The 26,218-nt window shown below is 36.9% G+C and overlaps 1 protein-coding gene across 5 annotated transcripts in view; it reads right to left on the bottom strand.

The window, feature by feature from the left end:
• Positions 1-1,207: 1,207 nt before the first annotated feature.
• LOC126847114 (zinc finger protein rotund-like) overlaps positions 1,208-26,218 on the bottom strand; it is a 135,433-nt gene continuing 110,422 nt past the window's right edge. For all 5 annotated transcript variants that reach the window (XM_050587172.1, XM_050587174.1, XM_050587175.1 and 2 more), the window contains exons 6-7: positions 9,113-9,190; positions 1,208-3,645 (exon numbers count right to left, since the gene is read on the bottom strand). In XM_050587172.1, the coding sequence (XP_050443129.1) occupies positions 2,503-3,645; positions 9,113-9,190 (1,221 nt within the window). In that variant the 3' untranslated portion in view covers positions 1,208-2,502. The remainder of the gene's footprint in view (positions 3,646-9,112; positions 9,191-26,218) is intronic.

Here is a 26,218-nt window from a genome sequence, read left to right as displayed (position 1 = left end):
AGTGTGTTTAATTACAAAAAAAAACCGAACTTTTCAAAAGAAAATCGGTTTCCAACATTACCCGGTAGTATATAGAGGTCTATCAGTTATTAATTATTATCTTTTTTACAGAATTGCAATTGCAACTGCCAAAGTCAAAATAACACAGTGAAGCTTAAACAACTTGACCTGAAACTAAATCAAATATTTTTCTCGGGTTTGGGGATGAAGGAGTTGACTTTTTCTTTTTCTTAATATTGAGAAGGCGTTTTTTTTTTAATAAAAAATACGTATAAGGTAATTTATTCGTTTTTACACCTGCCGTTTACTTAGTGTTTTGTCTGGTTTTTTTTTGTCTGCTATAAATGTTGGTTTTATGGACACTTTCCTATTCTGTAATTAGCGATTCAAATTATACATAATTTTACATTGTACTTTGAAGGTTGGCATAAATAAACTAGAATGTATTAAGTACACGTTTTTCATTTAACATTTTTATATAAAATAAAATAAAAATTACCTAATCCTCTAACCTCTCTTTTCTTATCATATCAGGTGTATCTGATAATAATTCGAGATTTAAAAAAATAAACCCTTATCTCAATAAAGAGGTATTACATCATTTTCAGCCTCCTTAGGCTCCAGACTTAATGAAGTGATACCTTTTTTTTAGAATAATATGTAAACTTATCAACATTCAACAATGTACAGTAAATTTTGTACATTTTTTTAATTTACAATTGCATTTTTTTCTTTACGCACTTTCAACGGTTAATTGATTAGGCCGTTTTTTATGGAATTAAAAAAATATTGGTAATTTGTTTTTTTTCAAGCACACGGCTAACTGTATTGATAATAATGTATATTTTTCAAATTAAACGGTAACAGATAAAAAATCATTAACGCACAACGATCATAATAACATTTTTTTTTTTGCTAGCTCTCATACTTACTTTATTCGTTATGAATTGTGGGATTGTTGTTTTATATCAGATTTCAGTTTTTGTATTTGTGAGATAAATAATAATAACAACCATAAGTAGATATATTGTTTTAAATACATGTTTTTTTTATTGGAATATTTTTATCAACCTCGAAAAAAAAATTAAATATATTTTACAGAACGTGTATACATATACATATATATATATATATATATAAATACACACATACATAATTTTTTTGTACAAAATATACAATATACAAATAAATAAATGTACCATGGGAAAAAATTGTATTGAATTTATAACAAACTTAATAGTCGCGTTGTTATAATAATAATAATAATAATAATAACTTTATCACTAAAATAATATACAATGTATTTTTTCTTTTCTTCGTATCTTGTTTTTTTTTGTACAAATTGTAAATTTAAATAGTTCAACAAAAAAAAAATTATATATTAAAAATACAAATTGTTAGCCTTAAGTACCGAACCATCACAACGACAAAACAAAAAAAAAAATTACATAATTTGTTTAAAAGCGGAACAACGAAATTTAATACAAATTGAGCATTAAAAATTATTCAATAATATTAATAATAATATTAAATTAAAAAATTAACGTTTTAAACTAATTAGTAAAAAAAAAAAATTGTTTTTTTTTAAAAGTAAAATTGTACGTATCCTATGTCCTATCGTAGTAATATAATTAAGTTTTAGTTTTAGGAATTTGTTAATTACCTTCGTGACTCGTTGACTACTATACCTACTATTATTATTATTACAAAATGGTAACAATCACATGAGAAAATATGATTAACACACACACTGCTACAGTGATTTTTCGCTTCAGTAAGTTTTCAAAAACCAAATATTAATGTCATCTAAAACGATTTACTGAGATCCGTGCGACTGACCTCTTTTGAAAAAACAAAAAAAAAAGTGTCCCTAACGTTCTCAAAAAAAAAAAATATATATATATTAAATAATAATAAATAATAATAACGTTTAATGGTAAAATCTAAATGAAAAAAAAATGTAGTCGATAACATTTCAAAAAAATATTACAAACTGCATTTTTTTTTTAGTTAATATTTTACCATTTTGGATTCCGTTTTGGTGGTTTTTTATTATAATATTATTATTATTGTTATGTACACCTCAGTCTTGAGTACAGACAATTTTTGAAAAAAAAAATATATATATTAATATTGAGTTTTTCTTTGTTTTTTTTCTATTTATTTACAAAAAATACGTTAGCGACGATGCCGGGCATAATAAAAACGTATACTCGTCCAATAATAATTTAACACCAAAACTTAATTTATTATACTAAAGGTTAAAACGCGAACGGGAGAGTCTGTTGTAACGATGACGGGGACACGACATCAACAAAAAAACAAAACAAATTAACGAATTAAACATTAACGAATCGTATTCCGTTTTGGAAGAGAAGTAAAACCGTTGTCGTCGTCGACTGGCGTGTAATACATGTGGTGGTGGTGGTCGTGGTCGGAGGTCGTCCTTTTATACATTGTCTTATCACTGGCGCGGTTTCTTATCACACACGCGGCGGTGGCTCATTGTACCTTGTCCTTCATGCCGTGCAACAGGTGTTCGGACATGATGGACGACGGACTGGGCTGGTGCGAGTAGTTGCGTATGTGGTGCAGCGAGATCAGTTGGTTGGGAAAACTGTTCGGCACAGACGGCGACTTCATGTCCATCGGGCCCGGCATGGGCGACAGCTGGTGGCCGTGCGCGAGCTGCTTGGCCCCGGGGAACGACAAATGGTTGTAGGGCAGGTACATAGGCGGCCCCGGGTTGTGCTGCTGATGGTGATGCTGTTGGTGGTGAGGCGGCGGCGGCGGGTGTCCCGGCAGGCCGAACGACTGGATGGGCGTGAACGCCGAAGTGCTGGTCTTGGGCGCCGACGGTTCGGACAGGTATTCGGGCGGCGCGGGCGGCAAGTGAGAGTGACGGGGTGGCTGGTCGTCGGCGGCCGATGCGGACGCGGACGCCGAGCCGGGACCGCCGTTTTGCATGGGTTCGCCGCCGCCACCGCCACTATTGCCGCCAGTGCCACCGCTTTGCTGCTGCAGGCATTCCTGCTGCTGCTGGTTGATGGCCTCGACCAGGTTGTTGGCCGTGTCTGGCGACATCTTGCCCCAGTACGCGCCGTTTTCCAGCGCCACCCGGGGTATGCCGATGATGGGCGGCCTCTTGTCCATCCGCTCGGCGTGCTTCTGCATGTGCTTGGACAGGTACGTCTCTTGCGTGTACGACTTGCCGCAATACTGGCATATGTGCGTCTTGAGGTGTTTGGACTCTTTGTGTTTGGGTATGTGCTCGAGCAGGGCCGCCTCGTCGACGAAACACTTGTAGCACGAGTTGCACTTGAACGGTTTGTCCGTTTGGTGGCACCGCGAATGCGACTGCAGGTTGGACAGCTGCGAGAACGCCTTGGTGCAGCCCGGGTGTCTGCACTTGTACGGCTTGTCGCCGGTGTGGGTGCGTATGTGCTGCTGGAGGTGGCTGAGCTGGGTGAACCGCCGCTGGCAAATGTCGCACCGGTACGGTTTGATGCCCAGATGGATGCGGGTGTGCTGGCTCAAGTACGAGCTGTTGGCGAACGTTTTGTTGCACTGGTGACACTTGTACGGTTTCACGTCTTTCACGTGCAGCTGCGAGTGAAGTTGCAGCTCGGACTTGGACGAGAATATCTGCGAACACAAACAGAACAAAATCGTATTAATTTCTATATCGCTCTAATGAGTATTGACTACATGGGACGACAAGTGAGTAAGGAGCGCAAAATGGGTTAAAGAAAACCCAAACCCACTTGGTAGCCATTCATTCTTTCCCTCGAATAAAAGACATTTGACCAAAGAACGCACGAGTACGAAGTGGTCAATGACATGGAAAACATTGTTGTTTATAACCCGTTGGTAACCGTGGTAACATTAAATTACATAACCGAGTTATTGAACAAGTACAGCAGTACAAAATATATCCGGGTAGCACACTAACTAATGACAACGGATAAAAGGTAGAAATAACACGACCAATGGCTGTTGCATAAAGAGCGTTCACTCGAAAAGACAACCTGACAAGAACTTTTAGCTGAACCAACATAATCAACATCATAATGGAAGAAAGAATCAACGACTGACTGACTGAGATCTTAATAGGCTGCGCGACAACAAAGCATTAGAAGCGGCGAATGGGGGACAAACCCAACAAGACCCGGGTTTTCAGGATTAATGTTTTTTATTCTTTTAATTTAGCACACGGTACAACCGGTACACAACAGCCCGTAACGGAATCCGAGTTTTGGGCTTGGGTCCAAAAACCAACGGTCGGCGGGGAAGAGGGTGGGTGGGTACAAGAAAAATAGAATTTTCACAGCTAAGGTCAAGGCGTCCGAATATAGATTGAAAGGCGGCGGCGGTGGGAAGGGCTCTTCTATCTAGCTACGGAGAATAGGACACAACACTCGTTGGACGTGGTCCAATGACCAAATGTCACGGCGAAGACCTGGTCATCTATCTCTGGTAAGGTTTTTCTTCGGCGTTTGTATTTTTTAATATACTTTTTTTTAGCCGACCAAACTCTGCGGCCTTACCGAACACAAAACAATATTGACTATACCGCCGCCCCGTGTCTCTGGAATACCGGTTTTGTTTTCGACCAACAGCGGCAGACGGTTTTCGGCCAAAGAAAAAACTGGTTACCCGTCCGTTCGGTGCTGCTGCTGCTGCTGCTGCCCTTGACAACATTGTAACCGATTATTATGCACTCACTCGTACAATATGTGCACTGGAAACTACATACAACAAGCAGAGGTCGATAGAGAAAACGAGGTGCCGTTTTAAAGATTAAGTCCTCCGCCGCTGGCCAACAGAATATCGTTGTGTTTACCCGTTTGAAAAAGGCAAAATTGAAAATTGAATCTATCCGTCAGCATACACTACAACAAACTGCTGCCGAGGGGTTATTGTATAACTGGACTTGGCTGTTGTCGTCGAATATGTCGAAAGTCTATCGTGTGAATTTTGTAATGTGGCTGTTTTTTTCCGGAAAACAACGATACATTTTTTTCCATAAGATTTTCAACAAAGAAAAGAAAAACCATCGTCGACCGTGTCTAATATGGCGGCGTCGTAAAACATAATATTATAATACACACACACACGCCGATGATTATCTCTCTGCCGTCAGATTTATTCGCTTGTCTGTTTTTTTTTATTTTTGGGGTCCGCCGCAGCCGTCGTGCACACATAACATTATATGTATTATTATTATTATTATATTCATCGAGTGGTGCATGGACCGGTTTTTTTTTGTTGTATTTTTTAAGAGTCGGTGGGACCTCGTTGAACACACAGCACAGCACACACACGGACGGAGGAAGACACAAGAAGCGGGAATAAGGCCCCCCTCAATAGTATAGTATAGTAGGTAGGTATATAGTATGTAATCATTTCTTTTTTTAAAAACGCTAATAGTATTGTCGTATGGAATAAAAAACCAGCGCACGCTTCTTCCTTTTTTGTTATCATTATATTAAACGGGGGAAAAAATTTGACTCGTGCAAGTCTTGTTGTTGTTGTTGTTGTTGCTGGGACAAGTGAATTCGATCATCGATCAGCTGATTTATCAATAAAATCACGAATTTCTTCAATTTCAAGTAAACCGGCTGCTTGTTTTTTGTTGGCAACTTCAATATTGTCTCCACTAGCACTATACACTTAGCTATCTAATTGATAATCTAGTTAATAATAATATATCATACATCTGTGGTTCCAACAGAATTATATTTGTGTCCGTTCGAAGCGCTGCGTGACATAATATGCAAACACATACACACCATTGTCTCGACTACCGTGTTGCACTGTTTCTCTCATTAAGTCCACGTGCGCCGCGATTTTTTATATTTTTTTTTTTTACATATTATTCAGGTAATTAGCAATACAACTGTGTGGCGGCGACATAAAAAAATGTTACCGGGGTCGCAGCCGCCGATTTTTATCGCACGGCCTTCGGGTGTATAGATCGGCCTACATAGGTAGGTAAGTACCTATCATATTATTAATATTATTATCATCTAGAAGCCACAGCGTGATCGCCGCTGTGATCATCTGTGATGGCACTTTATTATCAGTTGTGTTGGCAAAAAAAAAAAATTTCACTACACAATATTATAATAAAATCCCATAAAACGCCCCCCTCTATGGTCGTTGGACTTTGGCGCAGAGACTTGTTTTTTTTATTTTTTGAAAAACAAATTCTTCCACGTTGGTACTACTACTCTGTATGACAAATTCAGCCATATTATCATTGATATCTTATCACCACGCTATACGGGTAACGTTTTAACGTTTTGCCCTTCTAACTAGCCAGACTGACTTAAGTCTTATTGTTCAACGTTGTTTAGGAGAAAAGACATATAAACGCGGTGGATACAAAAACCGGAAACCGGAAGCCAGTCGGTCAAACGACACAACAATATTATGACGAAGACGATGATGAAGATGATGTTTGTATGATAAACGATGTAATATTATTTGTACATGCTAAGAAACCGATTGCCGCCGACAGGTGGACATACACAGATAAAACAATGGATTTCCAAATAACGACATTTGATTGGTTTAAACTTAGGGCTAAATTTAGCGCCGAAAATATCGTACAAGTGGTCGGGACCGCGGAAAGTTACTAACGTGCGTAAATATTTCCGGCGGTATTAATAATATATTATATGGTATATAATATATATTATTATGTTACCTGAGGAAAGTCCTGTGCTATGATATAATGGAGATAGCTGGGCCCGGCGTGGGGAAACGGTCGAGGGAAGAGAACCGACGAATTCCGACGAGTCAACATATACATACACACACACACAATTGTACTATAAGTATATAGGTATACATTATACACACATCATTATGCGGTAAAGTATGGTGCTACCTGCCTGTGTGTGTGTGTGCATTAGGAACCGTGTTCAACGCAACAATGCGGGCGCGGTGTCCGGCAGCATGATGTGATGTATGAAAGGCATATTTAGGAAAGACTCGAGAGACCGATTTCCGGACGTTTACTACGGTTCATAATTCAAGAAAAAAAAAAATAATAATGATAACCGATAATATCGCATTTTAAGACAGTTCCAGTCGAATCCTCTTCCTCGAGATTGTCCACGGAGAGTCACCACAAAAGAAACAACGACTCTGTTGGCCAGACCTTTTTACACACACCTTAAACTTAAGCAAAATTGATCTTGGTCTTGTAACTGATAAGTGATAACCGAAACCCCCCTCAACGCAGTGTGGCCAAATTCCAATAATAAAATCATTGTACAAAATATTTTTTCAATAAAATATATGTTATCAACAAAATGTCTATCAAATAACGGTGATAACAATGAATAAATTCTCAGTGAAGCTCAGTTCTGAAACAATAATTTCTCATAAAGAATTACCGCAGTGGTTACTCTGATTTGAGGGGGGGGGGGTTGGTTTGTTTACATATTCAGCAATTGCATTGCTTTAATAGGGAGCTGCTGTGCTGACAAGACAAAGACCGATTTTTTGCTCATCACTACCGTACTCTTCTATAGGAGATCAATACAACACAACAGTATACCAAAAACAATTCTGAAACGATATCGATACAGATTGAACTGAATTAGTTACATGATAATCGAATTGAGTAAGAATTGGTCGATTTATGCAGTTGGGAAAAACAATTTCTATTTTTTTTCAGCCTCAGTCAAAAAAGCAAACAAACAAAACGCATTGAAATATTATTATTATTTTGATTTTGTTTCGTGTATTATAATTTTACAAAAAAAAAAACACCGATCGTTTTTGTATTATTCATACCTATACATAATATACGCGCCACCGCCGCCAGATGGGTGACCGCTAGGAATTATTTTGAATTATAAAATAGCGTTTTATGCAAATGGCGAAGATCAAAATTCGTATCGGCTACCTCACCTGACCGCCGCCGCCGTTGTAATGCAAAAATGAAATTAAAAAAAAAAAAAAAAAGAATTTTTATAGCGGTCAAAGGCACGTAGGTAAATTGTAAAGGGAATTAAAAAAAAGGTCCACGCAAAGAGAGAGAGAGGAACAGACCAAGTGTAGTATTTTTTTAAAAATATTTTTTTTGTTTTTTTAATTCGATTACGTTCGATCCGATCGCGTTTTATGGGATTTAAGTGGGTAGACAAAAAAAAAAAAAAAATAAAACAAAAAAATCAACGGTTCGTAAATAATGCACGACGACGTTCATAATACACACACACAAACCGGTGTGTCCGGCTGCTAAAAAACAAAAAAAAAATCAATAAAAAATTTATCTATGCGCCAAACGATCATGTAACACACCGAAAAACCACACGACTCCATGATAATATAATACTATATTAGAAGTATGCACAACGCTGCACGTTGTCACCTCGTTGTCAATAAAAAAGAATTATAATCTCGACAACCAAGACCTTAAGAAAAAATAATAAACCCGTTGACCGCAATCGACGAATATTATTATTATTATTATCATCATCATCATCATCATCATTGTCGTCGAGTGCACCGGTGCAAAACCTATTAGAGATTAAGGCTTAAGGCGGTTTTATTATTACTTTTTTTGAACCCTAAAAAACATTCCTTCCCCTTCCGCCGCCGCCACCACAGACCACAGGGTCGACGGTTAATTGAAACAAATTACAGTCAATAATATACAACATGCATTTACGCAGACTGGAACGCTTTGCCTAAACTGAATCGCATGCAACCCCCTCTAAACAGAACCTCGCCTGATCTGATCAAACCTGACTAGATACCTAAAATTGTATCGGTGATCGGTTTCCATTAGGTTAATACCCGTAATAGGTACGACACAAATAAGATACAAAAATCAGATGATGGTGTTATTACTTGGGCATTTACCGAAACCCGCCTCAACTCGGTGTAACCAACGTTGTAGATACGAAATTGTTGTACCTACAATCGATAAATTCAGTCCTGGTTCTTTACTCTAATCTGTGATTATGTTCAAACCACAATAATTGTGTTTGCCATACGCGTCGGTCGGACTCGACTGTTTTCTTATTATTATTATTATTATTTTTTTAATTATAAATTAACAAAAAAATAATTAAATACAACGGAGGCTTACCTCGGGGTTCCCGTGGTCTACACTCGACCATCCGAGACCGTCTCTGCCTTTGTTCACGCCCCGCTTTCTACCTCGACCCTGTAAACAAACAATATCACACGTGCGATGAGCATCATATTTGGTTCATTTGAGGTTGGTACACGCTTAAAAATATATTATATATTTAAGAGTAATGTGTGTATCGAGACTAACACACACGTTGTGCCCCCGCTCAGTTGAACAAGAAGAAGAAGGAGGAGTATGAGAAAAAGAAGTAGCAGCTATAATAAAGAAGGCAGGCTTTACCTACGTTGGATAATATTAATAATAATGTTATGTAAAATTGGCCGGCCGGCACACGTTTCGCCAGCACGCGTTCGGAGCGGAAGAAATAATTTAAATAATAAGAAAAAAAAAAGTAATAACAATAAAAAAACCGGTTGCCGTGTGAAAAAAAAACCAAATACCGTACTCGTTTTCAAACACCCCATTTCGTATTATGCTCTCTACACGGTATAGGTGGTATATATCCATATATTAATTTAATATATTATGATATTGCTGTGTGACATTAGCAAAACAAATTTCGTGTACCTACTACATGTAAATAATTCATAAGCACCGCAAAAACAATATTTTTAATTTATATAATAAGTGTATAAAGGTATACCCCAATGGTCGCCGCCAGTCACCTAACTTAAGTTTTTACAGGTATATCATAATAATTATTGTAAGTTTGACGGTTTGGCGAACTCCGTTAAATCTTAAAGTCTGGTCTATTTTTACGGGATTTTTTTTTTTTTTTGGCACGAAAAACATAGTGTGATTTTTTGGCACGAGCGCTCGCAAAAAAAATTATATATATATTTTATACATCTACATAAAAATAAAACCTCCGTTTTTTTTGTTTGTTAATCATTCCCCGGACCGTTCAATTAAGTCGCGACCAATTTGTCGATATGGTGTTGTGTGTATGTGCGTTTCCCTCTTATGTTAGGCCGCTGCCCGTTCATTATTCCCATCGATATATGTATACACATTCGGCGAACCCTCTTTTTTTATTCGGATTATTGCACAATCGTGCCCGTATATATACGGCGGCGGTTGCGTGCAACATACACACAACAATGAGCATATTATTATTATATATGTATACATAAAAAAAAAAGAGCCAAGGGAGTACACACACAATCAGGTTTTTTGTGTTTCATTAACCCGCCCTCGTACCTAGCTCGCGCTAAACACGTCACGGAAAGGGGTGAAACAACTACCCCCTACTCGTATCCGTTAGAAAAATCGCCCCCGGGGAGGGCACGACGACTAAGGTGATACGGGTCAACCCCCCCCCCCCGACGGTCCGAGTTGTGCATCATTCGAACAGAAACGTTTATCTAAAATACAATCATCTAGATAACACATTATTCGAATAATTTCAAAAAATAATTATTCCAATAGTTCTAAACATCACCATTCGAATAATTCCAAACATAGTTACAATAAATTATTATTCAAGTAGCGTTATTAAGATGTATTGATATCAAATATATAATGGTAAATATAATAAAAAAATGTATTTTCAATAAACTTGTTTTCTCCAACTATAATACTATGAATACAAGTCCGGTAGCCCAACACTGCTCTAGTCGAATATAGTTACAGCGCGCAATCATTCATTAGTATCCTATTCATGCAGGGAGGGGAAAAAATAAGAATATTACAATACTACCTTCTAAAAAAAAAAAAAAGGTAGGTAGGTACAAACGATTGATGAATGAGCATCATCTAGTATGTATTGACAGAGTCCAGATTTATTTTTTTTATATAATAGGTATATAGTTTTTGGGATTTTTAAAAAAAAAAGCGTAGGTAGGCCCCTAAATATTTTTGCACACAACATCTAAACCACCTCCCTCCCGGTTCGTGCTCGTCGTCGGTCCGACACAATCGCCTAGACTTGACTCGGCCGATGATAGTAAATTAATAAAAAAAAACCGATAATGACACTCATCGAGCCGATGCGTTTTTTATTTAAATAACAGCTCAAAGAAACGAGCGCAGGGAGCGAACCTAAAAAAGGGGCGAGGGGAGGAGTGCGGCTAGCCCGAAAACAAATATTTACCGGCAGCAAACAATGTAATTTAGTGTATGTATGAAAAAAAAACCTTCCATGACACTTGTCAGGTGGTTTACGCACATGTACCGTCGGCGGTGCAGACTCGAGGAGAAATATATTATATTATAATATCAAACGACGACACGCGTTTGTGTGTACATTTTGCCCATATACACTCCCACGCACACATACATAGTTGTACTATATGTTATATTGGTCGGATAGTGAGATAATTGCTCCCGGACGACTGTGACCGATTTGTATTTTTTTTTTTTTTTTTGGGGGGGGGGAGGTTGTGCCGGAGAGGATTCACGGTTAGGTGGTGTACTCGACTTGGCAATCCACCGCCGGGGCGGCATATGGCCACACGTTGTAAGTACATGGAACTAATTTTCAAAAAATTTGCCACTCTCCGGTTAGGTGGATTTGGTCGTTTCCTTCTCCGACGACAACCGCGACGGCGACGAAGACGGCGGTAGTAATAAATCTCACAACCGTGTGCTTGGGTTAGGTCTTATATAGCATGAGACGACACACGAGTAAACGCGACTTGCCGGTTAGGTTTCACACGACACCACCACGACCATGTGTGTGTACGACAACACGGATGATGGAGTTGAAGGAAACTTATAATTCAACCAACTAACATTGCGGTCAATACAGGGACACGTTAAATACATAATTGGAATAACTATAGTAATGATTAGTTAAAGCAATTATACATTTAGTTCGGTCGACTAGAACTATGGTTGGAATAACTAAGACAGTCCGGCCAACTAAATATGATTAGTTAAAGCAACTATACATTTAGTTCTAAACTTAACTACACCAACTATATACGTCCCTTTTGTTTTCCGTGAAACGGTACATAGTTGGATCGACTAAAATTTATGGTCGATATTCCCACTAAAATATGTATAATTTTGCTCTAACTTCACTATATTTTAGTTGGCACAACATCTGTTTACTTAGTAGTATTCCAACTATAATTAATGCGTATTAAATATATTACATTTAGTTATTCCAACCACCGTTCTAGTTGATGCGAGTATGGATAATATTTTTTTTACACAGTTTATAAAATATGTAATGTTTACATAGATAAACTCTTCTGTCTTGGCGACCGTCATAAGACTCGTTTTTCGTCGGACCCATCGGTGGTAGTGGTCGGTATATTATAATTCATGATCAAAATTAATATGTTACTAATGCAAATAAAAATATAACGTCGTTTAAGGTCAATAGTATTGTTGTTGACAAATCAGAGCGCACACGGCCCCAACCGGTTATTATTTTTTTTTTGGGGGGGGGGGGGGAATTGACGACCCGTAAGAAAGTGTATCACGGTGCCGATGATGGCGGAGATTTGATGAGATTTGTTTTTTTCTATTCGGTTAGTTTGTTTGGTAATTTTTTTTTTTAAAGCGATACATCCGTCGACGGCGAAAAACGGGATGACAGGACGATGAGGTCTGCTGCGACCGACGGTTCTGTGTCTGTACATAGAGATTGGATTCCTTCCCGGGTCTGTCGGGATGACTTTCAGGTGGGCGTCCGGTCTGATTTGCATATTATATACGACGTGTATTATATGCCAAGTAACACTGTGGTGTGTGTTAAGATTTTAACGCGTCTCGAAACACAATTTTATGCACGGCCACGAGTGTGTGCCCCGTCATTGTCGACGGCTCCTCTCCATATGGCACATTTAGTTATTTTTTATTTCATAGGAGTCTGTTAATTTTCCCAAACGGTCGACCGATATTATAATATTATGGTGGATGGGTAGAGATAAAACCAAAAAACAACAGACAATGTTGGCGGTCCAACTAATATATATAGGGACCCAATACATTAATAAACGGAATAACTAAAAGTAAATAGTTAATAAATTTAGTGTGGCCAACTATTTTCACGTAGTTAGTCCAACTAGAAATTAATAATTTTAGTTGGACCAAAAATAAGTATGTATTTTTTTTTACCGTTGTGCCACTACATTTATTACCGCATCGGAGTGGTGGCGCCAAACGATTGGTAAACAAAAAAAAAATAAACTAATAAAAAACTCGACTACCGGATACAATATTATTATATTACCGGTGTGTGTAGGTACTATATAGCTACCTACCTACCTAATTGTAATATAATTTGTATTATGCGCGACACAGACGATACGGCGCAGACAACACGTGCGGTATTATTTTTTTTAGTTTTCACCGCCGTTTGCCATTGACGTTTTCGAAAAATAACATTTTTTCTGTAAAAAATCGTTGTACGGTTGAAAAATATATTTAAAAAAAAAAGGATTGTGCACCGGCGGCGGCGGCGACTAGCGCAGAGTAGGCGGAGAGAGAGAGAGGAGAGAGAGGAGAGTTTAACAGCCGCACGTGGTTGCTTACAAGGCCACGCCGCCGCAACAATACTCCCATTTCCTGAAACCCATTAAAATTCGGCTAACAAGTCTCGGCTAGCAAATCTACACGAAACATATAATATATATTAGGACGCGTTAAAAAAAAAATTACATTGTCGTCGTCGTCGGATGTGGCGAAAAAAAACGAGTAAAAAACGGGTAAAAATTGGCAAAGACTTAATCCCGCACAGAAGTAGAAAGAACAGAAAAGAAATGTGCAAAGATTAGTTAGTAGGTTGGTATAATATTTGAATGGACATAATATAATTAGAACGGCTCATAGAAAGGTATCCCAAAGGTAAAAATGTTAAGCACAACCTGGTAAAAAAAAAACATTAAGTAAATAGAAAAAAAAAGAGAGAGAAGAAGATGGAGTAGAGGTTAGACGATCGAAGAAGATAACAGGTAGATAACCAAAACTGTTTGTTTTAGATTAAAAACACTATGGTAATATTATTATTTATGATCATTGTATTAGTTATGGCTGTAAAAATATACATTATTAGTATTATTGTGGTTTTTTTTTTTTGTACGTTATAAATATTATGAATTTTAATTTTATATAATATGATTTTATTGGTTTTTTTTTTGGTTAATTTTAATATAAATAGTAAAATTAAATGTGGGAAGTGTAGAAATATACTTTGTACCTATTGTGTGAAGTCGGTTATAACAGAATCACCGCAAAAACTTTTCGGCACTTCTTACATTCTTCCTACCAACCCTTAAGAAAACACCATAGGTCATAGGAACAAATACATAGTTGGAAAATAACTAAATAAATAGTTAAGTCAACTAAATGTTGAGTTGACCGAACTAAATGTATAGTTGCTTTAACCAAACATTTAGTCGTTCCAACTAAATTTAATTTAGTTATATTCCAACTAGAAATTTTTATCGCGTTTAACCATAATTTAAGTTGGACCAACCGTGTATTTTATTACATTTTCTGGGCGTTTTTTTTGGTTTGAGGCTTTCTTTTTTTTTTTTAAAAATGCTCCGGGCGAAGAGGTGGCGGGTCCCGAGGGAACGTGGCGCGGGGAGGGTTTCTATAATATAGATAACGCGTTTTTCCCTAGGGATTTTTTTCCTCTAAACGATAACATAATATTTTTTATGGTAAATGAACATTATTATATTATATTATTATAAACGCATTACCGCCGCCGACAACACAGACAACGTGGGCGACGAACCGCGTCGGACGATTATCAGACAATTTCGTATGAATTATTTTATCTCTACCGCATATTTAGTACATGCCGATAAAAACGTCTACGCGGAACAGGCGCTTTTATTACATATATATTATAATATTGTTCAATATCTCTCTCTCTCTCTCTTTAAACTGGAGAGCCTGGTCAGGCACGTGTACAAAGTCAAAAGTCTCTCGACGATTCGCCAGCTTTGGGCTATTTAAGGTGTTTCACACAAACCTTTTCGGGAGAAGACGGAGGGGATTAATTAAAACGCACATTTTTGTAAGGCGACCGTATTAAATAAAATATAAAAAACAAAGGCCGCTCAACAATATTATTATAGCTGTACACATAATGTTATAGGTAGGTAGGTACCTACGTCTCACGCTGGCGCGATTAGTCAGCCGCCGACACCGCCACCGCTCTCGCTGACGTTTCAAGGCTAATGAACTCCATTATATACATTATAATAAAAAAAAATATATATACATATTATATATTATATATTAGTAAAAAAAAAAAAAAAACGGTGCGTGCGTATGCGTATATTAATATTACTATCGAGTGTCCCGCACGCACTCAAAGTCGGATAATAAAAAAAAAAGAAGCACAGTACGCACATTACAATTTATATATTTTATTGTAATAAAAACGGATTTTTCAAAAAAAAAAAAAAAATGATAATCACTTTGTATATTGTTTTAAGTATATGTCATAATACGATATGTATAGTACATTTTTTAATTTTTATCTCTAACGTGTGCAATATCATATCGTCGGTATCTTATTAGTATTATTATTGTTGTTGTCGCATATTAATATATTGTGATAACGCTTATCTGATAAACACATTTTCTTTCATAAATAATACTACTCACTATCAATTCCTCCCAAACCCTCCGCCTGCTACCCGCGGGGTGCAGCAGCAAGACGGTGGTTCTAACGGAAAAACGCTTGATAAGATAGAACCAGAGACACAACGTCTTGTGTTTTTTTAATTTAATTTATTTTTATTTTTAATGCTTGTCTAATGGCATTTACAATGTAGGTCGGTGTACGCGTGTTCGGTTCGGTTTTGTGCTGCCTGTGCACTTTGGCTGGCCGAAACCGTCAAACTTTAAAAACCCTCCCGAGGAAGACGTTGTCCGGGCCGTCGTTAGAAAGTCAAAGGCCTGCGGGTTCGGGTCCGGTTTCCCGGAACGTGCGGATTACCTGCGAGCCGTCTCAAGACGTTTGGGGGGAAAGGCGCGACGTACAAAAAAAAAAAAAGGTAAGAAACCGACTGCGGCCAACGGATAATAATATATAATTGATTGTTCTGCGACCGTGATCGCCGGATTTACCTATTTTTTTTTCTTATTTTTCTACCACACGACCACGGTTCGTCCGGACGAAAGTAAATAGAAAGTGAACACGCTGCTCTCGACGGTGATTAGAAGGAGGAAGTAACAGCTAGTAAGTAACAAGAAAAAATAAAAACGCCGAATTCGTTTTGCCTCGGTCAAGAGCGTTGACACCGCAGATGCATAAAAAAACGTGGTCAAATCAATTTTCGCCAAAACAAAAGTTATTTCCGTCTATAATTGTTTTTGGAACACCCTGTATATACTAAGTGTCCACCGTGGTGGACGCCGCGGAATTTTCAAGCCAAAATCGGTTTGATAACAACGACAAATTTAAAAAAAAACAATGTTCAACGTGCGTGTGTTGAACACCGGCGTTTACCTTGTACATGGTCTGTTCGTCTGCGGCAGCCGCGGCCGCGGCGGCCTGGGGCCCGTTCTGCACGCTGGCCGGCGAGAACCCGTAACAGTTCTTGTTCAGCTCGTGCAGATTCGGATAATCGGTCCCTAGGCAGTTCTCCATGGCGAAATCGTACTTCATGCCGACGGCGTATGGACGGCGGCGCGCACTTTAATGTCCAGTTCACATCAGTTTTAAGGGCAGACGAATGAAATGAAGAGAAAAAAAATTAAAAGGCAGGAAGGCTTACGCGCGGTCCGAGCTTTTATTAATTTTTTTTTTTAAACCCAATTATTTAAAAAATTATACAATTTTTTTTACACGGCACACGAGACCACAAAAAAAAATGTATACGATATTTAAAAGTTATTTTTGTAAAAAAAAACACTTTTATTATATTTTATCGGCGGTAAGCGCTGTGGCCGAACACATAAAATATAAATTATATCAAACACAAAACACAGGCACTCAACACATATACACATACACACACTTACACATACATACACACACACTCACAGCAGAGCAACAGACACCGGTCCGTACGTGAGCGGTTCGTTTCGGCGAGTGTGGCCGTGGCGGCGGCGGTGTGTGCGGTTTGGGTCGCCGGCGGCGGCGGAGAGTCCCCGTCCGTCCGCCGTCGCCGCTTCTCCCCACCACCGGTTACGCGCGTCTACTGCACTAGAGTTGTCTTTCCCCCCACCCCTCACCCTTCAACTCACCCCGTCCCGCCTCGTCACCGTCCCAACGGTCGCAGCGCCGAACGCCGAATCCCTACGCACATATACACGGGCGCGGGTATAAAAAAAAAAAAAGTAAAATAAAAAACCGGCGGCGGCGATGATGGTAGGGTGTCACAATGAGCGGCGAGCCGGCGGACCCCCCGCCGCAGCCGCCTTGGCGTTCGGGATCCATTAAAAAAAAATCCGGTAAGTGGGGATACGGCGGCGGCGGTGGCGGCCGCGGGCGCGGAGGGGTGTCGGACGAGCGGGGTGACGGCCGCCGAGGTGGTTGGGCTTTTTTGGACCGCGTTTGTTAAAAAATAGAACCGCCGGCCGCCGTGCGTGTACACACACACACACACACAAGCCAGTGGCGACGGCTAACGAAAACGGCAGCAGCTGAAACGACGCGCACACACGGACACAAGTAAAAAAACAGACCGAGAGTAGAAAAAATAAAAAAAGAACCGTGAATGTGCGTACACACACTAGCGCGCGCCCGGTGTTTATTTGCCCGACACATAGTTTCATTCATAACTTTTTGGTATTTTTTTTTCGCTTCTCTATCTGCTTATAGTAGTTTCTGCGTGTGGACCGCCGATGTCCACAGTTTCTCCGCCAGTCCGATTATCATAATTATTATCGGCTAACGTGACCGACGCGACGGGGGGGCGGACAAATTAGTGACATAAAACAGAATTATAAATTACTAATATGTGGTCTTGAGTTCAAAATGAATGGGTATCATATGTATTTTGAAAAAGGGAATTTTTTCCTTTATTTAACTTCATTTATGCCAATTTTTGGACTTAATGAAACGCATAAATAAAAAATCCTTACAAAATAAGACCTTAACATGACTAAAAACAATGGCTTTATGAGCTATTTTTTTTGTATTTTAAAAAATAATCACAATTTAAACATTTTTTTATTTATGTTAGATTTTTATAAAATTACCAGATATTTTCCTAATAATTTTTAGTATTTTCCAAAGCTCGATTAACTTTTGAAACTCAACCGGCAACGAACAAGTATATTTTGTATAATAATATTTTTTAAATTTAAAACAATTGACTATTCGAAACTGGTTAGCTGGTTAAAGTTGGAAAAACGTAGCAATTTTAATTAAAATTGTTTTTGCGCAACATGACTGGAAGATTTTGCCAAAAACTGGTTTCGGAAGACAAAGGTGGCGTTTTTGGAATTATCAGAAGAATTTACTAAAAGAATTGTTGTAAATACATTTTTCATCGACACACACAATGTCTTAGAATTGTTGGAAAAAAAAAACCATTATACACAACTGAACGAATTCCTTAAGCTTTTTGTTTTAGAGTTATACAAAAATAAAAATAATCATCTGACAGTGACCAATCGACGTGTAAGGTCTAAGGGTCGCCCAGATATGCGATTTGGTTTTTCTATTTTATAATTGGTAAACTGTACTATAAAATATTATAATATATATGATATTTTGTATTTGCTTAAAAAAAACAAATGGACCTTGTAACGAAAACCTTGTACCGTTTACTGCAGTGTATATACCTACACCAAGTAATCATAAAGCGAATTAAATAAGTGATCAAAATGCATTATTTGTGTTGCTCGTGTGAGAGCCGTGTCAAATGTATAGACCTGCGAAATTGGCCGGTAAGTTCAATATTATGCGATATCCTATAATATACATATATTACACACAATAATAATGATAATAGGTACTACTAGATTTGTATCCTTGATACATGTTCAAGGACATTTCCTTAGCAGACTAGAAATATTATTATACTACAATACCGGGCATTAAGGCATAAAGGTTCCTTTTTTATTTTATCAGAGTTGAGCAATTTTCAAGAAACATTCCTCAAACGACACCCACGTCTTGTATAGTTGTGTCTTTGCAAATATATTTGATAAATTAGACTTGCAATTTCTACAGACGGGCTCACAATGTGAACTGTATGGAAAATGGGAATTTTCAGAAATAGTCCAGCTACCTCTTTGGATGACTTGGCATAGATTCAACACCCTAAAAGCGTTTCAAAATTTAATTTGTGTGTGTGTGTTTTTTTATCGAATCGGTGAAACAAACTACTTATAATATTATTGTTATACCTATAAAAAGGAGGGGAGAAGGGAGGGCTAGAAAAAATTGCACTTCATCAAATACATATAAGCTGGAGTTTACATAGTTAACAAAAATACATACCCCAATATATTATATATTATTAAATACAATATATAAAACTACATATCGGTTATACTTAGGTATACGTAGGTGTAGGTACTACCAGAGTTGTGTATTATCCTTGATACATATTCAAGGACGTTTCTGGCGTGCACGGGATTCGATAGAAAATATTATTATTGTAATGTTTTTTAGCTGAGCAAAAAAAAAAATAATCTCAGTTTCTAATATTATGTTATCATTTATTCGGTATATAGTCGCAGACGACCAATTTTTACAAAACATTACCGACCTTGAAAAAATATACATTTTCTATTTATTATATGATCTTAATTCACGGTCTGTCGTTGAAGGGTTTACACTACAACAATATATTAAATTGGCCATTTTGCCGTGCCGATATTTTCAATGTTATGAGCACAATATTATGCGACCACACCCAGAAAATAAAAAAATAGTTCTTCCCCCTCTACCTCCCCTCTCGGTAGAAAAAAAATGTGTCTGGACCAACCGATTCAGGGTTATTGAGTGGGTGGGTAAGGGGGAGGGAACGAACAATTTGCATAATATTATGTGTATAGTTGGTACAACAGTACAAAACCTAATTAAATGTATACAATAGGTACCTAATAATATAATATAATACATTATAAAAGCCACTGTCGATCATGAATTATTCTGTTGCAATACATTAAAATATGATTTTGCAATTCCCCCCCCCCCTAAAATCATTGGAAATCTTGTGCCTATAAGTAATTCCAACAAAAGTCGTTCCCGTTGAACTCTTGTGGGTACAGCAACAAAATATTATATCCGAAGAACGAGCAATCTCTCAGAGAAATTAATAATAATTATTATTAAGTAAATAATAATGGAATATCGTTAAAAAAAAAAAAGGAAGACATATTTTCTTACCTACTCTGTTTGAAAGGTAAATATTTGTTTATTGGATTTTATACCCAATGATATACAATACTACAACGTGCTATGGATCCTAAGTAGCTAGATAATATCACAATACCGGGGATAAAGGTTCCTTTTTTCAGAATTGAGCAATTTTCAAGAATCATTCCTCAAACGATACCCACTAGTTGTTTCTTTGCAAATATATCTGCCAAACCAGACTTGTGATTTCCACAGACGGGTACAGTGTGAATTGTATTGGAAAAACGGGAGTTTACAAAAATAGTCCAACTACCTCTTTGGATGACTTGGCATTCACCACCCTAAAGGCGTTTAAAAATTTAATTTTCATAAAACAAACTACTTGTGTAATATTATTGTTATACCTAAAAAAACTACCATTGTAAATCGTAGAAAACGATCGGTGTGAATAAAATAAATACAATAATAATTATTATTGTCCAAATTGGCGCTACATTGTAATTATCCGGTAGAAAAAAAATGTGTTGCAGAATACAAAAAAAAAAAAAAACACAGTGGCTATCGTTTTCATTTTTTTATTCAACTTTAATGTTGTGTATTCTGTGCGGTGGGCGTTAAAAAAAAAATATTAATGTAGAGCCATCGTGTACGGCCAAGCAAGTGGTGGGGGATAAGTCGCGTGTCGGCGTTGCAAATAACGAAAATAAAAAAAAAAAACCGAAAAAAAGAGGTTTAAAAAAAAGTCGACTAAACGTTTAATAGTTTGTTCCTCCGAATAAAAAAACAAGGAAAAAAAAATACTTATTTTTTTACAAGAAAAAAAAATGTTTCCAAAGTACCTAAACACGGCCACCGCCATCGTCGTTGCAGGGATAATAATTTAATGAATGACATATTATACATTTTTTTTTCCACTTTGTTGTCACGACGTTTAACCAATGTTTATATTGCTGTATTTTTTTTTATTGTTGTATTTGACTTGTTATCCGACTTGTCTTCCCCCTTCGGTAAACGCGTATCGTAAACCCATCGAAGGCACTCGACCGTCAATAAGGTATTACTATTATTATTGTTATTTTTTTTGTTTTAAACCCCAGTTTTTTTAACGATAATGTTGTAATGTCGCACTAACCGGTGTATCTATTTGCGGGTAATTTAAAAAAAAAAAGGAAAAATAAAACGTTAATGATGTAAAAATTTTACAAAAAATTTACATTCATGCAAAATTGAATAACAGATATGATAATGATAACAGATAAGAGGGGACTCGTCTTCCTTTGGAGTGTGCAAAACGATTGGAGTTTTTTTTGGCAATAGTCATAGCGTTTATATTAATTAGGATTATAGCAGAATTTTCGCAAAGAAGTTTAAGTGCTAAGTTTATATTAGACTACACAACGCCGCAGACATGTTACTTTCAATTTGACAATTTTCAAAACCTAGTTTGAAATATTTCAATCGGTAAGTATACATATTTTTTAAATCGCGTTATGTTCGAATATTGTTTGAATATTATTATAAATTATTATGTTTTGTTTCATGTTTTAAAACTTGTACATGAACTGTTTGAAAACCATCAAACAAGTACATAGTTATATTTATTATATTTTCAAGCTAAACCGCAATCGAAAATTAAGAGCATTTTAACTTAGCCGCTAAATCATGTTTAAAAATATCTTATTGTGAAATTTTTTTTTGTTTTCCAGATTAGTCAAATTATATTAAAGCGGTCAAAATAGTACAGCAGTTCAAGGCTTATCGGACAAACTATCTGGAGAGAGGGAGATTTTTGTAATAATATTTTTATTTGTTGGCAACATCCCTTTTTCTCCCTTCATGCTCGACCAAAATCTATAAACGAGGTAGCGTTTTAAAGATTAAGTTGACGGATTTATAAAAAAAAAAAACAATAATCTATTACCAGAGTTGTATTCGAATAAAACGTTAACTGAATAATTATTTCATAATTTATTCGAATAAGAAATTATTCGAATGTTCTTATTATAATTATACTTTTGAAATTATTCTAATGAAAAATTATTCGAATAAATTTTTGATTTTAATAAAATAACATTGTTCGAATAATTATGTTTAGAATTATTCGAATAACTTTTACTCGAACAATGTGTTATCTAGATTATTATTGTTCAGAAAACTGTTTTATTCGAATGGTGCACAACTCTGTCATTACTCTATTAAAACGTTCTTCGCCTTGTGTGTGTGTATACAGGGTGATAACACTATATCAACAATGGTCATGGTGTCATCACAAGCAAAAAAAATTATTACCCGGGGTCCGGTAGTGTGCGCGTTTGTTGACCATCGTGTATCGTGTATCCCAAAAACACAATAAAATAATATTTTTTTATATTGTATATAATATAATATATGGGTACGGGTGTTTTTACACAACCGTGGCCCGGTTCATTATATTCGTATATGCGTGGAGCGCGGCGTTTCGCACATTTTTTTATACTATTTACACGTTCCTTTTCTTTAATATTATTATTATTACTATTTGTTTCTTTCTTCCCTTCGGAGGGCGTAAAAAGACGCAAAGCGTGAAAAAAAAGGCACACACGATTTTGTAAGCCGAGTGAGCGGTGGGGGTGGTGGTGGTGGTGGTGGAAACCAGATGGTTTTTGGATTGAAATAAGAAGTGCGCACCCTCTTGAAGACGAGAGAATTATTGCACGGTAAAAAAAAAAAGGGAAAAAGTTGCGCGGGGGTTGAAAAAACTGAGTACAGATGTATATATATATATATATATATATATATTTATAAATAAACATTGTAAGCGAGGGAAGCGTCTGTCCGTGTGCGTTCATTTGCATTCCCCTGCGTTTCTTTTTAGTTGTTTTTTCTTTCTTTTCCTCTAAAAATAAGACAATCCCGAAAGGGTCCTCTGTACGGCGGCGGTCGGCGCGGAAATTAACTAAATTTTTAAACTAAAAAAGAATTATTATTATTATTATACCGAAACGAGTACGGTTGTTCCTTTAAACGAATGCCCGGAGGCTTGATATTATACATGAAGGGATGCCACAGCGGTGAAGATGCGATGATGACAATGACAAGAGGGCTATATCGGTGACACGTTTCAAACTGTCCCTTGTGCGTTCAAAACATTATAAGCTTATTTTTTAACATTTGACTAACATTGATAGGAATGATTTGCTGACAATGTCTATGGTCAGTTTTGAATAATTATAGATAAATAATAAATAATACTGCACGCAATGCCTGCCATTCTAGATTTGAAATTGTTCAATTGTTTTTATTGTTTATTTGTTTAAACGGAAGCCATCGTGGGCGAGTCGGTGTTATTTTATAGGGACTCGTTTATTGTGTTTAAGAGGAAGAAAAAAACCCAATAGAAGACGGTTAGGTTCATTTTATACACCCACCGGATTACGCACTGGCCTCGGAGACCTGTTGATTCAACGGTGCGACATCTCGTCGTGGGGCAATATAGAGACGGTCCAAAGGGCATAGGCGTGTAGGGAAGAAGGGGGTTCAATTTCATAATTAGATTAATTGCTTCAGAATAATATTATATCGACCCTATATTGCATTTATGTAAGTAGCATAAGTGCATTGCAAAAAAATAATAGCGCCATGTTAGGGTAACCCTAACTATGTATACTATACAGCTATTGAGCATTGAATAAAAAAAAATTGTTAAATCAAGTGTAGTACAAAGCAAAAAAATAAAATGGTAAAAAAACTATTGGCTTTTTTAATATTTTTTTTTATATTGGTATTATACGTATATAGGTATTGAATACTTATAATCTTAATACTTCTACATAATTTCAAAATAATCATTCGAATAATTCAAACATAATTAGTCGAATAACATGTTATTCGAATTAAAAACTATTCGAATAGTTATTTCTAAAATTATTCATTTCGAAACGATTATTCGGACGAGTTGTGAAATAATTATTTAAAAAAATTTGCATTCGGGTATGAATTCTGGCGCAACTCTGGCTCGGACACTATCCGCGACCGTTAAGAAGGAATAGGAAACACAAATAAAAATGATAGAAAAAAAAAACCGTTAGAAGAGTCAATCGGGAAATTCAGAAGGTTTTCGGCCACGAGGGGGACACACGGCGTTTTGGTAGTTTTTAATAATTTTTGAGGGAAAAAAACGGTTTTTTGTCCCCAAAAAGCGACGATGGCAGTATTTTTTTTTTTTCGTGCACCGCGCACTCGCTTGTGTTGTAACTATGCGTACACCTATATATAGGGTGTCTTCTTTTTACACACAATATATAATAATAATGCCCCGGGCCTCCGGGGTTCGGTGGTCCAGAGTACAATGCGTGTACGGTGAAAAAAAAAAACGGCCAATACCTGTTGCGGGGAAAAAAACGCGCAGAAAAATACAATGCAAATCGGGTGAGCGCTTGGAAATTTGAATAATATGCACGGAAACGTGTCCGGTGTGTGTGCCGGGGGGGACTCACATATTTTTAGAAGACCATCAAAGGGGGAGCGGGGGAGCGGAGGGGGGATATTGAAAATTTGGGGAAAAAAACAAGTTCCCATGGGATGTGCGTGCGAAACCGGTTACTGGGGAAAAAAAAAAAAATATAATAATAATACATCCATTATGAACGATATTGTTCGGCTCATTGTGTGTGTAAGTAAAAAGAAGGGAATACGCGTACCTATATAGGTACTGTATATTTTTTTTGGGGTATTTTACAAAAAAAAGAAGAGGAGGTCGAGAGCAAAGGAAAAAAAACGGTTTTTTTTTAATAGCCCAAAAAAACGGATAAAATTGGCGCGTGTTTCTTCAGCAACAGTAGCAACACAGTCATCTCCCCCCTTTGCGCGGTATAATAGGTATGTGTTTTTTGATTTTTTTTTTTGCTACGTTAAAAATTATTGTATTCGACTCGTGCTACGAGGCTCGTGCCTTTGCTCGCATGAGTGTGTGTGTAGGGTAAAAATTAAATAAATAATAAAAAAAAAACCGGCGTCGAGCTCGTCCGCGTTAACTAACCGTTTAATTTCGTAGGCTACGATTTTGGAAAGTGTTAAAATTCGATTTTTTTTTCAAGTATAAACGGGAAATTAACGAATAAAAAAATTCCTGAATTCTTGCGGAGTGTTCCTGCTGCCTTATCATTATTACCTAGCGGCGAAAAGATCTTACTGATAACAAGATGTTTGTCATGTACACATTGCGGGCATAGCTTTGAAGATATTATATTTTCAATACTGTAAGAACTGTTATTGCATACAACGTGCAATTCTTAAAGATATTATGGCGACGATGGATCAGGAAAAATGCAATAATTTAATCGCTGGTTCACCTAATTCCATCCGAGTTGAACTATTACAACGCTTTACTTGGGTTATGTATGTAAGTAAATCGAACACTTTATCTCGGTGTCCTCACATCACATTTAATTGATCATTACCACCGGTTTAACGGATGTTTATAGGTTTGCTGTAAGTATTTAATACACCGTTTATGACATATAAAATGTACTCATTAATAAATTACAACAGGCGTGTGCGCAAAAGGTACTTTACTAAAAGTACTTAATTTTTTGTTTTGTTTGTGTTGTAAAAAACTATTGACAATTTTTTTTTTTTACAATAAGTATATTGTAAACGCCTATTTCATAGATCTTAAATCCAACATTTGATTTAGTGTAACAGCAACGGCGAATCGGCGATACGTCTAAAGATGGACTTTGGTTGAGAGAAAAACTGAACACTTATGGACACATGTTTTTGGTGTCTTACGGAGTGATGTGAATAATACAATTACTTCGGATCAAAGATTATTTTCTGACAATCCGAGCAGCACAAACTTATCCGTCTGTCATATTTTATATTGCATT

Source organism: Adelges cooleyi, unplaced genomic scaffold (genome assembly GCF_023614345.1).
Source record: "Adelges cooleyi isolate 19-005CV unplaced genomic scaffold, UGA_ACOO_1.1 ACOO_flye_CR_arks_rails_tigmint_CR_PRNA_9, whole genome shotgun sequence".
Lineage (NCBI taxonomy): Eukaryota > Metazoa > Arthropoda > Insecta > Hemiptera > Adelgidae > Adelges > Adelges cooleyi.
The sequence above is the reverse complement of the archived record's forward strand: the minus strand, read 5'-3'. Positions and strand labels throughout refer to the sequence as shown.